A 17,886-nucleotide genomic window follows, 5' to 3' on the forward strand; every position below is an offset into this window, starting at 1 on the left:
TATATATATATATATATATATATATATATATATATATATATATATATATATATATATATATATATATATATATATATATATATATATATATATATATATATATATATATATATATATATATATATATATATATATATATATATATATATATATATATAAAAACACTTTACAACTTAGTTACAAACCATATAACTTTTGAAAGTAACTTAAAAAATATAACTTTTTGTGTTGTTTTTCTTTAATATGTGAAGCTAAAATTTCACAGGACTTTAGCAGGTTTAAAATTTGTACTGTGAAACGTTTATACAAACTGAAGATGGTTCAGTAGGAAATGTTCTAATAACTGGCTTATTTGAGACCCTTTTATAAAACTGGGCTTTCAATTACATCAGAACAAAAACACAGCCAATTTGAATAAATATTATTAAAAACTATACCATACAGACCAGAATATAAGGTCATCTTTTTTCCCCTCAGGTGTAGCTGTGATTTTCCTCACTATGCATTCTAACAGCCACACACTCCTACTCTGCCACATTTTGTAAGGTAGTATGAATTCTCATGTGACTTTTTAAATGAGTCAACTGACTGAAATTTTTCCCACAGGTGCTACAAGTATATGGCTTCTCACCTGTGTGAATTCTTGAGTGAGTTGTCAAGTTTTTAATATGACTAAATCTTTTTCCACAGGTGCTACAAGAATATGGTTTCGCACCGGTGTGGATTCTTAGATGAGTTTGCAACGTCGAATTCTGACGAAAGGTTTTCCCGCAGATGTTACAAGAATGTGGTTTCTCTCCCGTGTGAATTCTTATGTGCGTTTTCAAGTTTATCAAATTTGTGAATCTTTTCTCACACATATCACAAGGATATGGCTTCTCACCTGTGTGAACTCTCATGTGAATTTTCAAGTGTATCATTTGGCTAAAACTTTTCGCACAGGTGCTACAAGAATATGGTCTTTCACCGGTATGAATTCTCATGTGCGATTTGAATGCTGACATGTCATTAAACTTATTCCCACAGATGCTACAAGGATGAGGCTTCTCACCTGTGTGAATTCTGATGTGCTTTCTTAAGTGTATCATCTGACTAAATCTCTTCCCACATGTGACACAAAAATATGGCTTCTCACCTGTGTGAGCTCTCAGATGTCTATTAAGTTTGGACTGATACTGAAAATTTTTTCCACAAGTGTCACATTTTAATAACTTTTTACTTGATGTTAAGTCCACATGCTCGCTTTCTTCTTGTTCTTGGCTCTCTGGATCAGGAGAGTTGTGAAAAAGGAACTGGTCACTGTTTGGTTCTGATTTACATTCCTCGTAAGTAGAAGCCAACATAAAGGTCTCAGTCTCCTCCTTCAATACAAGCGGTTCTTCCTCATGACTGATGCAGATTTCCTCCTGTTCTTCTTTAATCTGCGGAGGTTCTGGATCCTCCTGTTCCAGATTAGAGTTCCTCTCTTGGTTACAGACCTGCTGATCTGTGAGAACTTCTTCCTCCTTACCGATATCCTGCTGGTGGAGGTCTGTACAAAGACATTAAACATAAAAATATTTAGTGTATAAAACACAGGAGAAAATACAAAATAAAAATCGTTCAATTAAGTGCTTCCCACTGGTTATTAATGCTGATGGTTGCTGCTGCAGAAAAAAAAAAACTGTGACAGTGAACTCAGCTGCAGGTAATTTTAATTTTCCTTCAGTTCCATACTGTGCTGAATTGATTAGTGTGATTCTGTGAGGACTAGAGTGATGTGTTCGCTAAGGTGTGCGTTTGTGAGTAGTTTTGCTGTTGTGTTTTGAATTCATCGTAGATGGGACACTGCTGCATAACTTAAGCATGTATACAATGAGTAGCAATAATTTAGGGAAATGATGGTTTGGTACGGTGTTCAGTTATATTACTGAAAAGCACTGGACTTTCCTTTCCAATAAATTTCTAGTTTTTGCAAGGCAAGACTGGACTTGCAGGGAATCTAGATTTTTGTGTTTTCCTGCAATAAAGAAGACAAAACTGGCAATAAATCTGGTAAGACATCTGTGTTTAATTATGGATTTCATAGACAAGTCGCAGCAGATATAAACTAAACTAGAATAAGGACTGATCACTGTTTGACCCCACAAACAGTGACCTAAAGACTCTTTTTACCTACTGTGGTAACCATCTTTGAAAAATAAGCCAATTGCTATTTCTCAGGTTATTCAGTGTAAGAAACAGCTCCCTTATACGAAAACTTTTAACTTTAGTGTTTAGGTCTTGTTTTTTTTTTTTTAACCCTCATCAGTGTTTTTAGCTCATCTTCTTTTTTTTGCCTCAAGGGTTTGGCCCTGTTTGGTTTAAGTCTAAAGCCCCTTGTCCATTAGTACCTACTCAGATCGACTCGGCCCAGTTCGCACAGTTTCCAAGATTTTCCATTAGGTCACAGTAACTGGTACCAGGTACTCTTTTAGTACCTGCTCACCAAGGGTTCCAAGAGATCCAAACAGGTACTAAAACGTGACGTTGGTTGGTCAGTAGTGTCACTCGATGAGTCATGAGAGCATCTCGCTCACGAAAATCAAAACCACCATTTCTGAAACTCCACAACAAAGGAAATTACTACAAAAAACAACGCCATGTTCTCCCAAGTGTGACGAAAAGCTACAGACTGAGCAGCAGGGATATATTTGCTTTGACGTCCACCTTTGTTGTAGCGCTCGTGTCGCATTTTATTTATGTCGCAGGATGCGTACACGCGTTGCTATGACAACAAGCACACAAACAAGGTACTATTTGGTTATAATGGAAAACCAGTCGATTTGAGTGCAGTTGACTGCAGTGTGCATTCACACTGAAGTTGATTTGACAACGACAATTGCATAATTTTGCGTCCTCTATTTGAGTAGATGGTGGGACCTGGAGAAAAGCGCTGACACTGCCGACCTTCACCCAGTATGTGACGTGCCACATGAGATACAATAAAACATTGGACCTACTGTATGCTAACGCAAAAGAGGCATGCAGTTCATCACCTCTCGCTCCCCTGGGAAGATCTGATCAAAACTTGTTCCTGTGTATGACTCCCTTAGTGCGCAGGGATCCACCAGCCAAACGCACATTGCAGAAATGGTCGGAGGAGAGTGAGGAGGCTCTTAAGGACTGCTTTGAGTCTGTGTAGGAGGTGCTTTGAGATGACCATGGGGAGGACATCGACAGCCTTGTGACCTGCGTTACTGCCTACATTAACTTCAGTGTGGATAACACCGTACCCACCAGGACTGTGCAGTGTTTCTCCAACAACAAACCCTGGATTACCCCAGAAATTAAAGTCGTCCTCAAGCAGAAGAGGAGGGCCTTCAAAGCCAGAGAGAAGGAAGAGCTGAAAAGGGTACAGAGAGAGCTGAAAGGTCTGATCAGGAATGGAAAGGCCAGCTACAGGCAGAAGATGGAAGACCAGCTTCTGCAGAACAATGTTAGCGAAGTCTGGAGAGGCCTTAGAACCATCTCGGGCCACAAGGATCAGAACTTTCTGCTGTGGGGGATGCGAAGTGGGCCAATAAACTGAATCACTTCTTTAACAGGTTTGATTCATCCATGAGGCAGTCTTCAACATCGGCTGCAGACTCACCCAGAGGCTGGGGAGAGTTCCACACCTCTGGAAAACCTCTTGTGTTGTACCAGTGACTCCATGTCCCAAGGACCTCAACAGCTACAGGCCCACCCGATGAAGACCCTGGAGCGGCTGGTCCCGGCTCAGCTTCGGCGCCTGGTGAGCTCATCACTGGACCCACTACCAGCCTGGCATTGGAGCGGATGATGCCGTCATTCACATCCTACATCATTCCCTCTCTCACCTGGAGGCCGCTGGGAGCACGCTGAGAATCATGTTCTTTGATTTCTCCAGTGCCTTCAACACCATTCTTCCCACGATCCTGAAGGACAAGCTGGAGAACTCAGGAGTGGACCATCACCTCACAACATGGATAATGGACTACCTCACCGACCGACCACAGTATGTGAGAACTCAGGGCTGTGTGTCGGACAGGGTCATGTGCAGTACGGGGGCCCCACAGGGAACGGTTCTGGCTCAGTTCCTCTTCAGCATCTACACTGCAGACTTCTCCCACAACTCCACCCAGTGCTTCCTGCAGAAGTTCTCTGACGACTCTGCAATAGTTGGCCTCATCACTGATGGGGACGACAGAGAGTACAGAGAACTGACTCATGGTTTTGTGGACTGGTGCCAGCAGAAATACCTCCAGAGTAAAACCAAGAAGCTGGTGGTAGCCTTCCCCAGGCACAAACATCCTCCACTGCAACCACTAAACATTCAAGGTATGGACATTGAGGCTGTGGGTAGTTACATGTACCTTGGTGTTCATCTGAACAATAAACTAGACTGGACTCACATTTCAGATGCCCTCTACAGAAGATGGCAGAACAGGCTGTACCTCCTGCAGAGACTCAGGTCTTGTGGAGTGAAGGGCCCACTCCTGAAGACCTTCTATGACTCTGTGGTGGCCTCAGCCATCTTTTACTATGTGGTCTGCTGGGGAGGCAGCATCTCTGCTGGGGACAGAAAGAGACTGAACAGGCTGATCCGGAGGGCCAGCTCTGTTTTAGGATGCCCTCTGGACCCAATGGAGGTGGGGAGTGACAGGAGAATGGTGGCTAAGCTGTCATTCCTGGTGGACAACATCTCCCACCCCATGCAGGAGAATCTAACAACACTGAGCAGCTTCTTCAGTGGCAGCAGCACCCACGATGTGGGACGGAGAGATTCCTCAGGTCTTTCCTTCCAACTGCTGTCAGACTCTACAACATGGTCTCTGCAGATGACTGCAAATGTGCAGACAGACACACACGCCATACACAATGGTAACTGTCTCCCTGATGTGCAATATTACAAAGTACAATTTTTTTTCCTACTACAACAGAGCTCTTTGTACAGTATTTTATCTTATTTGTATAGTACTTTATTCTATTGTATATAGTATTTTATTCTTGTTGTATAGTATGGTATTCTATTATATCTTACCCTATCGTATTGTGTTTTTCGTAACTTTTATCACTCTTAAACTTGTACTTTCTGCCGTGACCAAAAAATTTCCCACATGTGGGACTAATAAAGGCTATTCTTTCTTATTTTATCTTAGGTTGAACCTTTATCATGCAAAAAAGAAACCAGAAACGCTGTCGTCTTCTCTGAACCAAAGCTTGTTTAAAATGGAATGAGATCAAAAACTGTACTGAAACTACACGTGAATTTTTTTCAAAAATACTTTACCACATCCTCTGGTCTAAAAATGAGAGACACCATCTGGCTTTTTAATCAGCACTCAGTTCAAAAACCTGCATCTTTGTTGGTACAGAGGTACATTCGTATCCACTGACCTGGCAGCTCACACATCTGGAAAAGCACCAACAATGCTGAAAGGTATATACAGGCAACACTCCCATCCAGATGATGTAGTTTTAAGGAAGACCTTGCATATTTCAGCAAGACAAGGGTAAATGTCATACTAGATTTATTACAACAGCATTAGTTTGTAGTATAAGAGTCACAATCCTGTGAAAAACTAAGTACACAGTGATTCAGTAGCTTGTAGAACCACATCCAGCAGTAATAACTTGAAGTCATCACTTTCTGTGTGACTTAATCAGTTTCTCACATCATTGTGGAGAAATTTTGGCCCACTTATCTTTACGAGTTCATTAAAGTTTATGGGGGATCGTTTATACACATTAAGGGAACTCTTAGCATTTTATGTGCAAAGAGTGCCCTGAGTGCATGTCTTGTAAAATGGGAGAGTAATGAAGGCATCGGGAAAATAGTAAACCCACTGGACAAAAGATCTTTAGTCGCAATAATTTCCCCAAATTTCTATTTCATTCACGTTATTCCCTCTCCACTCTCTCCTTGTGTCCTTTATACTATTCCTAAAAATAACAGTACTTTTTAGCTAAGATTAAAATCCTAAACGAGTTATATAATTATTACGGACCTTTATTTACAGTTTTACGTACCTATTCTGTGTAACTTTATTTCAGGTTTCCAAATGGTATCCAGCAGTCTGAGCCGCTCTTTTCCGGTCCAGACGATGATGCCTTCGGCCTCCTGACCGGTGCAGACTTCCTCCTGTTCCTCTTTAATCTGAGGAGGCTCTTTTTGGTCCAGACTGGAGTTCCTCTCCTGGTTACAGACCTGCTGATCATCCAGACCCTCCTCTTCCTCACAATTCATGTTGATGTGGGAGGACTTCAGAAACAAAGGGATGCAAGAAAAATGTTACTAATGTGATGACAGGAACACACAGATATAATCCAGAAGGACTGTACACTGTGAGCATGTCTGTCATATATGTGAGTGAACTTTAATGTGCACAAATTTGACAAATGTGTCAGGAGTACCGTGTGAGACAGTCTCGAGTTCTAGTGCTCTTATTTGCAAAGTTCAGACTACAAAACATCCAGGTAGTGGCTTAAAGTGTGAAGCAGCTATTTGATTAAAAGTTGTACACTGCAGAATCACACATCTCTAAAGAGAAAACTGCTTTCCTTAAATCCAAATCAGGAATTTGTTTCCATGATAAAAACACGCTGCAGATAAACAATCAGTTACATTTAATTTTGCCCATGAGAACTTCTCTGCCTATGATGGGAGATCTACTCCAAGCTCCACATTAAGAGCTACTTCCCTTTGTCCAGTGTCTTTCACTTATTTCAATCAGACATACTGTCTGGGAGGCTCTGCTGCTGCCAAGAGATTGCTGCAGTGAGATTACTGCTGGATACCTTTAGTTTAAGGGTGCTCTATATCAGCAAAACTTGGAAATATTTTGAGAAACATTTCAATTTCAATTATTTTACCTGATCATTTGAAAATTCATTTTCTTAAACACAGACTTGGCACAAGTACAGGCTTTCTTTACTTATTTAGAAGTACAGATATACTCCAGTAAAAGTTGAAGTACTGATTAAACTTCTTTACTCAAGTAAATGTGAAAAAGTACAGGCTCTGAAATGTACTCAAAACAAAAAAGCAAAAACTAATTCATTGAAGAACATTTCTATTTCCTATTTCTATGCAAAGCTAACTGAACCTCATGCTATACTAATGTAATGGTAAAATAAAATTAGTAGAATACAAACTTTATGTTTGTCTGAATTCAATTCTAATAAATGTACTCAGCTTGAATCAGTTAAGTAGTATAATTTATATTGAGAGCAGATTTTCCTAATGTGCAGGCTGTGATCAGCTGACCTGCTGTTACTGCTGAGGTTTACTGCTCTTTGTGGATTTACACACCTGCATCAGATGTTTCACGAGTTTTCCTGGCTGATTTCCATCCTCTACACTGACAGTACACTGTTGATGCTGTCTATTTTCTAGATGGTAAAAAGGTTGAATTCCGTGAATTATTCTCCTACCTTTGAATCTAACCTCTCTTCTTCCTCTCCTGTCCTCTTTCTTATCTTTCTCCATCTCTGTGTGACATTAGCTCTCTTTCTTTTTTCTCCCTATGAAATATAGCAGCTGGAGCTTTGGCTAGCAACACATTGTGAAAAACTGCACACAAACAGTTTGTGTGTTTGCTGATGTTTGTTGAGCCTTTGAACTTGAAATTACCTGTGACGTAAATAACATCACTCCCTTATGTTCGTTCCTCTTCTGTAGCATTATCTAAATGTTGAAGTGCCGCAACTTATAGACATCTGCAGTTCCAAAAATATAAAAAAATAAAATAAAAACACCACCTCATGTTAACCCCTTACTATGGCACACAGTTTTGCCTCTTTCCTCCCTTTTTATGTGACATCCTCTGATAATTAATACATAAACAGGATTCCCTTTTATGTGTTACTGTTTAGGCTCAAATAAGTTTGATGTTTGGAGGCTTGCAGTGACGTGAAATAATAACTCCTCCGAAATGTGTCAAACCAGAAGTAACGATCCTGTTTTGAAAATGTAAACATAAATTGAACAATTAAAAGGGGGGGGGGTGGGGTATTTAAAAAAGTGAGGGTCATCTGGTAGGGTGCTAGGACCTGATCGGGGGTGTTTTCCACAATGTTCCTCAAAGTAATCTGCAGGTTGTGCGAACAAAGTGACATTTAAACTGTTGTAAGTGACCCACTGAGATATAATCTGTAGAGCACATCTGTCCTGGATATTATCAAAGTCATTTAAAGCAGAAAAAAAGTTTTACAAAACGTGACTTTTAACAAAAGGGAAAAATGACTGATTATGCTGTTTAACACAGTAGACACAATAACGCAAATTCAAAATGATATTTTCCAAAGAGATTCATAGATCCTGCTGACTACAGCCAACCAATACATAAAAAAGGATATTTAAAGAAAAGAAAACACGCCAGCACTGGCAAACCCTTTTATGCAGAACAAAGTCGCTTCCCTCAGTGTCTCAGTGGGTATTTAACGTCAAATATTTACGTTTAAAGAGAAGCGCTTGATTTTAGCCTGTTAGCCTACAAACTGAGCCGCTACATGAGCTCCAGCACGGTTCACACTCCCGTGTTAGCTGACCGAGACCGTCTCAGTGTTACACACCTGTAATGTGTGGCTTTATCTCCGGTTTCCAGCTGATGTCCAGCAGTCTGAGCTGACGGCTGGTCTCCTTCTCATGCCGGACGATCTTTTTTTTTTTTTTTTTTAACTTGTTAGCAGATTTCTTCAACAACAATCACTCTGAAACCCGAACACTAGACATGTTAAACAGTAACCGTTGCGTCATTTCCGTCATTTCTCTTCTATTATACTTCCGGTGGACTAGAGGGCCAGTCCGACAAAAGTCAAGTCCTTACATAAGTCTGAAACCCCTACGAAGGAGTAATGTACGATAGATAGATAATAGTTTTTTTTTTTGGTTTTTTTTATTGTTATTGATCACTTTGAGAACAACATGGAAATTTAGAGATTAAAGGCAAAATATTATTAGTGGGCAGACAAGTCAGTTGTTTGACTGTAATAATATTAAAAAATAATGCTTTTCTTGATGTAGTCCTGATGCTTTGCCTTACCTGCCTATCACACAGATGTTTCATTTTCATCACAGCAGTAAAAGTATTGCTGTTTTATTGACAGCTGTAAAGAAAGGAGTTCACACTGAAGTATCAGTTTATATAAAATCAAAAACACTGAGCTCCACATGAACTTCATGCTAAGCAAAAGCAAAATGCGTGCAAAAACAACCAGATTAATTTAAACATGCTGGAGGTGCAGCAGACAAACAAGAACCAAAAACTTTCTGTCCTTTGTCACCATTTTATTAGATTTGTACTGTTTGTGTTAAACTATGCTGTTTCCTGTTACTGTCCCTGTTCTCATCAAAAATCTTATTCTGTTTTTTAACACTGTGTGCTGAAGCTGAAGGAAATATTAGATGATACAGCTCCAGATGACATCACTGACCCACGAATGACGCTTTGATACAGTTCTATCAACAGGGATGCAGTGGAGGTTAAAGCACTTCAGCTTAGTGTGTTCACAGCTGTGCCAAAATTCATGAATACCTCCACGGATGTCCTGAGGACGGCAACAATATGCTTTTAATGCAGCCAATCGGACGAAAATTTAAAAGGAGAAGAGGAAGAACGGAAATGATGCGTAATGCAATGTCAGACATATGATGCTGAAAGAAGAATTGATCAGGTTGGTGATATGAAAGTGAAACTCGACTTGATTGATTTGTTTCGTACGAACTCGAGAAGTGAAAGTTATCAGACCCTATTTTGATTCTTAAAGCAGACTAATTTGTTTTGGGAGGATTTCATTTTTTTAAATAACAGTTCGGTCCACACGCCACACCAGTTGGTGGCGGTAATGCGCCATTTTGCTGTTTGCCAACCGCCATTAAACAAAAGGAAGAAGGACCCGACGCTACTCTGTCCCGTTGTGTCTGAGAGGAGGAGACGCTGCTGCTCAAGAAATCTCAGAGGTTAGGATAGGATCGTCCTGTATGAGGAGATCAGTCAGCACAGACTGCTGGAAATCAGCTGGAAATCTGAGATAAAGTCTCACATTACAGGTATGTAAAACTGGTGATGGTCTCAGCGAACGAACACAGGAATACCAATCATACAGGACTGAGCTCAGTTTTGGCTAACAGACTAAAATCGAGGACTTCTTCTCTATCTTTAAACAGCAAACCTTTAGTATTAACATCCAGGGGGGCAGACGCCGGTTCAGTGTATTTTGGTCGGAGAGTGACAAACCCGGCGGGTTTTCACCGCACGGCGTGTCCGTGCCGTCGGGTTTTGTCCTTTGTGTTTACGTCTTTTTGCGGTTACCTGCCCTTTAATCATTTGCTGTTTTAGCCGATTGACGGTTGAAATTGTTTTGTGAGCTTTAAGTCGCAATTCTGGTATTTCTGGCAAAATACATTTACATTTAAAAATCGATCAAATTAAATCAGGATTTAATGAATCGATAACTCATTATTCATATTAAAATCGTTTTGAATCGGGAAATCGACTTTTTAAATCCACCCCCCATACAGAATAGCTGTAAAAGAAGAGCACTGTCCTGCAAAGTAACAATGTGTATAAATGAATACAGTTTCATATGAATACAGCTAATGTAGTTATAAAGCTATAATGTTTGTGATATAAGAAGAAAAAATGATGTTCATGTTTTTGTTATCATTATTTTTTAATGAGGATCGAAGATGTGAATCCCCCCCCCCCATGTCTGCCTTCAGATGACCGTCTCTTTCTCCCCCTTTGTGTGCTGCACTTGTTCACAGCCCTGCTCTCGGATGAGTGTTTAAGCAATGATTAATGCACAAGTAAAGATCAGAGATCTTCAGGATTGAGATTTATACACTTACAAAAATCTCTAAAATTTAATTAGAGACTGAGTTTATACTCCATATCAGATCAGAGACAGAAAGCAGCTTGATTCCATGGTCAGCTAGATATGACTATTCCATTTAACAAGAGGACTTTAAAGCCTTGCACTTCTTTACTTGATGTCATCCCCATCAAACTGTTAAAAATGTATTTAATTTCTCTCAAATGTGCCATAATCACAGGGCTACTCAAGAAAAATAACTGACATCTCTTGGTAATTAGTAATTACAGACCTATTTCCAGTCTTTCGGGTCATCAGGGCAGATCTTTTAACCAAATCTGGATACTTGTGTCTTTGAGGTGCAGCAGGCCATGCGGTGGTTGTGACAGTGTGGCGTCTGCTGCCACAACTAACCTCCTGATTAGCTAGCTTGTCTCAGCAACTTTAAAATTAAATGCAATGTTTTCATTCTGGTGTAATAAACAAATGTTAATAACAATTTTACATCTTTTTACTGTCTTGATGCATACTAAATCATCCAGGTATTAAAATCCCCAAAAGATTCTGGTCATCTGGACGTAGTGTTTTCAGTGGTAGAAATATTTCATCACTCATCCAAGTGACTTCTTCAGTCTCAGCTGACTGCAGGTTTCCCCAACCTTATAAACAGTACATTTGCACAAGGACTTGAAACAAGCCTACTGAATGAACAATGGGCTGTGAGGTCAGTTCCTTGATCATTAATATGCAAATTGTCATGACCACTGATCAAAGACCATTGATCAATGGCCATGAGTACCAATAATGGCTGCACTCACAGCATTGTAAGATGGTGAAAGATGTATCCATAGGCCCCCTCCTTGATTCAGAGATTGTCTTTCCCTTTTCATGTAAATCACCTCTTCAAGGAGTCTTTGATCAGTGGTTATTGATCAATAGAATAGAATAGAATAGAATAGAATAGAATAGCTTTTTATTGTCACTGTTACAAGAACAGTGAAAGGCAGTTTGGCATCTCTCCATGTGTGTGAAGTACACAATAGCGTAAGTATTTACACAATGACAAATTTACATTTACACAAGAAAGATATGTACAAGTTATACATACACCTGCAAACATACACGCACATACATATATGTATATATACATATTTGCATCGATACACATGCATACACACACATATTTCCACATACACGCTTACATCTATATACATACACATACATGCCATCTAACTAGCAGGTGCATTGAGAGGTGCAGTGTGATCAGTGATATTGCACATTGAGTGTGTGGCGGGGGATGATATTGCACATTGAGTGAGGATGGGGTGGGGGTGCTGTGGAACTATACTAAATAATGTTATAATAAATACAGTTTAAAGAGGTAGGGGTGTTGTTTGCATTGAAGTATAAACAGAAATACGATTTATAAATAAGGTGTAATGTCCATGAGTGTTGGCAGTGCAGTTATCCTCCAATCAGGGTGGAGGTAGGGCATGTTTGACAGCCTGTGGGTAAAAACTTCTGTTGAGTCTGTTTGTCTTCGACCTGATGGACCTGTAGCGTTTACCAGAGGGAAGGGGGGGAAAAAAGTGAGTGTCCAGGGTGCGAGGGGTCTTTAATGATGATGCTGGCTTTCTGCTGAAGTCTGCCAGTAAGGAGAGCGCCGGGCCGCTGCGACTGCTCGCGCCGCCATCTTGATACAAGAAGAATAGTCATTACAATCTGCATATTAATGATCAAGGAACTGACCTCACTGCTCGCTGTTCATTCACTGGTTTCAGTCATTGTGCAGATGTACTGATTATAAGGTTGGGTAAACCTGCAGTCAGCCCTTTCGGTGCTCCAGGAGAGTAGAAAAGTGTTAGTCCATTTACCATTTAGCACTCGCACGTTGTTCCTGAAACACACTTTCAGCTTTACTAACAAATGTGAGCAACATGCTCACAGTGTACAGCCCTGCTGGAATATATTTGCTCACAAGTGTATTTTCCGGTCATCACATTAGTAACCATTTTCTTGTGTCCCACTGTTCCTCCAGACTTCCTAAGGCAATATGAAGTGTGAGGAAGAGGAGGGTCTGGATGACTGGCAGGACTTCAACCAGGGGAGGAAGTCCAGTCTGGACCAGGAGGACCCAGAGCCTCCACAGATTAAAGAGGAACAGGATGAACTCTGCATTAATCATGAGGGAGAACAACTTGTAGTGAAGCAGGAGCCCGAAGGCATCATTGTCTGGACTGGTGAAGAGCGGCGCAAACTGCTGGATACCATCTGGAAACCGAAAACAAACCTAGACAGCACAGGTATGTAAAACTGTAAAGGTATGATAAAATGAATATGACTCATGTAGGATTTCAGTCAGAGCCCAAAGTTACTAGTTTGTTTGGTTTTTGTTTTTTTTTACAAAAGTTATTACTTTTAAAGGCACAAAAAAACATTAAGAATTGACTTCAATAAATAGTGTTAATGCATCTGTTTTCTAAAATTGTTAACATTTAAAATCAAGCCTGCACTTTGTATGACTCAAAAGGGGAAACTAAATGACACAGTTCTTAAACTACAGTTTGGATTTTAAATTGTCTTTGGTAACTTTCAACAGTTTAAACAGTTTAAACGACCAAAACAAATCTGATTTCTGTTAATTTGAGAGTGTAATTAATGTTACAACCTGAAAATGAGATTAGATGCAACTTTCTAGTTTGCATCATAACACAATGCAGGTTATAGGGATCACTCTTCTTAAAGCTTGAACTACTGAAATTTGCAGATCCAGTGAAATTCCAAACAGCACAAATTTTGTTCAGAGCTGTCGGGGAATTTTCTGTTAATAAAGTGTGCAACACGGTCAGCTGTGGTTCCTTGTTTATCGCGGGAGTTACGTTCTCAAAATAAACCCCGATAGGTGAAATCCGCAAAGTAGCCAATTTTATTTTTTACAATTATTATAGATGTTTTAAGGCTGCAAAACCCCTCACTACACACTTTATACACTTTTCTCAGACAGGCATGAACATTTTCATACTTTCCTCTCTTGTTTAAACAATTTTAAAGTTCAAACCTTCGGAGAAAAGTAATGAATGAAACCAAAGATCAAACCCAGTTTTCAGGTCCAGAACATGGGAATAGAGCAGCTGCGAGAGAATTCAACATTAAACAATCAATGGTACGGAAGTAGAGGAAGCAAGAAGAATGAGTAAAGTAAAGTTTGACTTATCTAACTGTTTTGTTTCGCTTAATGCACCTTATAATCCGGTGTGCCTTATGGTCCGAAAAATACGGTAGCTTCTACCTTCCTTTAGCATGTCCAGAAGTCCAACTTTTTGTGCGATGGTTAGCATCTTCGTCTGCCTTTTGGGCGCTACCGCAGGAGCCTTTGAAATTGCAAAACGTTTCGTTGTTGGGGAGAAAACGCTGTAACCGCGTTATAGCAAGGGACCACTGTACTGCATGTAAGAGAGCTAACACACATCAAACATCACAGTTCTACAGTCATGAGAGCTCTGCCCTTGAGATGTTGCAGGTCTCTTTTACACCCTCGCACACAACTCTCTGTATCTTTTCAGTTACATCAGGTTTTTGTCCCACGGGCTGTTGCTGGGCAGAATTTATGAATTAACCCTTTCATCTTCACGTTTAATGATATTATTATAATACAAAAATTAAATAAAATCATTGAATTATTTTAATTGTATCATTAAAGATGCATACCCCCCACCCACCCATTAAAGAACTGTTAGAAAATACACATCACACAGTAATAATATGTTTTACATTATAAAACAATTTTAATTCTAAGTGATGTTATGCACTGCTTGCATTAAATTTTAGAATCGTATTTATACTGTTAAAGTCAAACAAAAGACGGTATATTAAAATTATGTTAAAGTTGGGACGGTAAAAATAAAAATTTATGGTTACTGACAGTTATAGATTTTTCATGTTATTTTACATTAGGTGTGTTAATTCAGTTTCTGTTTTGTAATTTAATTGATGTTTGTATTTAAACATATGTACTTAAAACTAACTGAAAATTCTGTAAAATGTTATATGAAGAACTCTGGATGTTTAAAAACTCTGCCTTTTAACAAATATTGAGCTTTTCTAATAAGAGTGTCAGAACTCAACAGTCATTTTTGAATTACACTTTTCTTTCATAAACACATTTTTCCCATTTGTCCCATCAGATCTGATTCACCAAATTGAGTGTAACAAGGAGGAGGTTCTGACAGACCAACAGATCTGTAACCAGGACCTGGAGCACCCAGATCCTCCACAGATTAAAGAGGAACAGGGGGAACTCTGCACCAGTCAGGAGGCAGAACAGTTTCTACTGAAGCAGGAAACTGATACGTTTATGGTGATTCCTTTTTACGAGCAAAGTGACCTCAATGAACTAGAACCAAACAGGAACCAGCTTCTTTCTCTTAACTCTTATGAACCAAACATGCATGATTGGAAAGAAGGTCACCATGTGGACCTGGGATCGGCTAGAAATTGGGAGCTGAAGAAAATGAGACTTAACAGAAACGATAGTCACAGTAATATAATACACAACTCACCAGTATCAGAGAGTCAGTGTAAATCTATTAAAAATAAAAATTGTGTAAAATGCAACGCTTGTGGTAAAACTTTTCACGATAAATACAGCCTCACTAGACATTTGAAAGTCCACATGGGTGAGAAACCTTATTCTTGTACCACCTGTGATAAAAGATTTAGTGAGTTGTCAAGTTTGAAGAGACACATGAAAATTCACACAGGTGAAAGGCCATATTTTTGTAGCATCTGTGGAAAAAGATTCCGGCAAACGATAAACTTAAAAACTCACATTAGATGTCACACAGGTGAGAAGCCCTATTCCTGTGGCACTTGTGGAAAACAATTCAGTCACATGATGAACTTGAAAACTCACATGAGAACTCACACAGGTGAGAAGCCTTATTCATGTAGCACTTGTGGGAAAGATTTTAGTAACTTCTCAGCATTCAAAACTCACATGAGATTCCACACAGGTGAGAAGCCACATTCTTGTGATACTTGTGGGAAAGGATTCAGTCATATGATGAACTTGAAAACTCACATGAGAACTCACACAGGTGAGAAGCCCTATTCTTGTAGTACCTGTGGCAAAAGATTCAGTCAGAAATCAACATTGGAACGTCACATGCGAATTCACACAGGTGAGAAGCCACATTCTTGTACCATTTGTGGGAAAAGATTTTGTAACTTATCAGCATTAAAATCTCACATTAGGATGCACACAGGCGAGAAGCCACATTCTTGTGGAACCTGTGGGAAAAGATTCAGTCATATGGTAAATTTGAAAACTCATATGAGAATTCACACAGGGGAGAAACCATATTCTTGTAACACCTGTGGAAAACAATTCAGTCATAGGATGAACTTGAAAACTCACATGAGAACTCACACAGGTGAGAAGCCCTATTCCTGTAGCACTTGTGGGAAAGATTTTAGTGACTTCTCAGCATTAAAATCTCACACTAGATTCCACACAGGTGAGAAGCCACATTCTTGTGATACTTGTGGGAAAAGATTCAGTCATATGATGAATTTGAAAACTCACATGAGAACTCACACAGGTGAGAAGCCCTATTCTTGTAGTACCTGTGGCAAAAGATTCAGTCAGAAATCAACATTGGAACGTCACATGCAAATTCACACAGGTGAGAAGCCACATTCTTGTAGCACTTGTGGTAAAAGATTCAGACATATGATGAACTTGAGAACTCACATGAGAACTCACACAGGTGAGAAGCCCTATTCTTGTAGTGCCTGTGGGAAAAGATTCTTTCAGAAATCAACATTGGAACGTCACATGCAAATTCACACAGGAGAGAAACCACATTCTTGTACCACATGTGGGAAAAGATTTTGTAACTTATCAGCATTAAAATCTCACACTAGGTTCCACACTGGTGAGAAGCCACATTCTTGTGGCACCTGTGGGAAAAGATTTAGTCATATGGTCAATGTGAAAACTCATATGAGAATTCACACAGGGGAGAAACCATATTCTTGTAACACCTGTGAAAAAAGATTTCGTTACACGACACAGTTGAAAAGACACATGAGAATTCATACTGGTTGAAAGTTTCACTCTTACAAAATGTGGGAGAGCTACTGTCAGGAGTTTTTTTTCTCACACAGGTGAGAAACGAAATCACTGCAAGACCTGAGGAAAAAGACCCCATTCTTATCTATGGTATAGTTTCTGTTTAGAACACTTAAAGACAGAATTCTTTGGGGCACTTTCACATTTATCAGATAGCATAGTGAAGACAATAGGGAGAGCATGACAAGAAAGTAGAAAAATAGGCGCAGCAAAAGGAATCAGGTAGGAATCAAACATGAGTTACAGCATTCAATATTGCAGCATATACTAATCTATTCAACTTGTGAGCTAAACTATTATCAAAGAGCTTTGAGAATTGTTTATTTAAATTATTACCTCATTCGCATGATATATTGATGAATCTCTGATTTATTTAAATCCCTTTATTTATCTAAACTCATATTTTCCAGTTGTTCTAGTGTTGTACATGTGACAATCATCAATTGTAAATGTCTGTTGTTTACAATATTACAATTGTAATAATTATTGGTCATTAATTATTATTAAAAACCAGTAAATATGTCATGGTGGACTTCTGCTTAACTTCAGGGGAAATTTCATGCCTGTACTGTTATTTATTGTTTAGTTCTGTTGTATATGAGTATGAGTTATGTGTAATTGTAAATATTACTTAAAGGTTTTCGTGGTTATTTATTTCTTCAGAATCAGAATCAGATATACTTTATTAATCCCAAAGGAAATTATGGGTTACAGCAGGCAGCATGCTAGGTGGCGCATGCACACTTACAAGGAACCTTCTGACCAAACATACTTTAGACCATTGTTTCCCAAACTTTTTTTGTCAGGCCCCCCTTTGTTTCCCAACGCAGGGAAAACCAATTCTGTCGCAGAGACCTACCTTGGCACTTGTGCAGGTGAAGCCAAAGGGAAGATATGCTTCACCATATTTTCTAGTCTTTGGCTTGAAAGGTTGGTTTGGAAACATATTTGGCAAT

General features: G+C 39.2%; 2 protein-coding genes across 2 annotated transcripts; one reads left to right on the forward strand and one right to left on the reverse strand.

The window, feature by feature from the left end:
- Positions 1-156: 156 nt before the first annotated feature.
- On the reverse strand, positions 157-8,783 carry LOC116311779 (zinc finger protein OZF-like). Its single transcript, XM_031728991.2, has 3 exons — positions 8,557-8,783; positions 6,013-6,244; positions 157-1,531 (listed from the first exon to the last, which is right to left on the reverse strand). The coding sequence occupies exons 2-3, from the start codon at positions 6,227-6,229 to the stop codon at positions 525-527; spliced, it is 1,224 nt and encodes a 407-aa protein (XP_031584851.1). The 5' UTR covers positions 6,230-6,244; positions 8,557-8,783; the 3' UTR covers positions 157-524.
- Positions 8,784-9,498: 715 nt separating this feature from the next.
- LOC120434256 (zinc finger protein 883-like) lies at positions 9,499-17,399 on the forward strand. Its single transcript, XM_039602019.1, has 3 exons — positions 9,499-10,033; positions 12,836-13,100; positions 14,982-17,399. The coding sequence occupies exons 2-3, from the start codon at positions 12,851-12,853 to the stop codon at positions 16,904-16,906; spliced, it is 2,175 nt and encodes a 724-aa protein (XP_039457953.1). The 5' UTR covers positions 9,499-10,033; positions 12,836-12,850; the 3' UTR covers positions 16,907-17,399.
- Positions 17,400-17,886: the final 487 nt, after the last annotated feature.

Source organism: Oreochromis aureus, linkage group 18, assembly GCF_013358895.1.
Source record: "Oreochromis aureus strain Israel breed Guangdong linkage group 18, ZZ_aureus, whole genome shotgun sequence".
NCBI classification, from domain to species: Eukaryota; Metazoa; Chordata; class Actinopteri; order Cichliformes; family Cichlidae; genus Oreochromis; species Oreochromis aureus.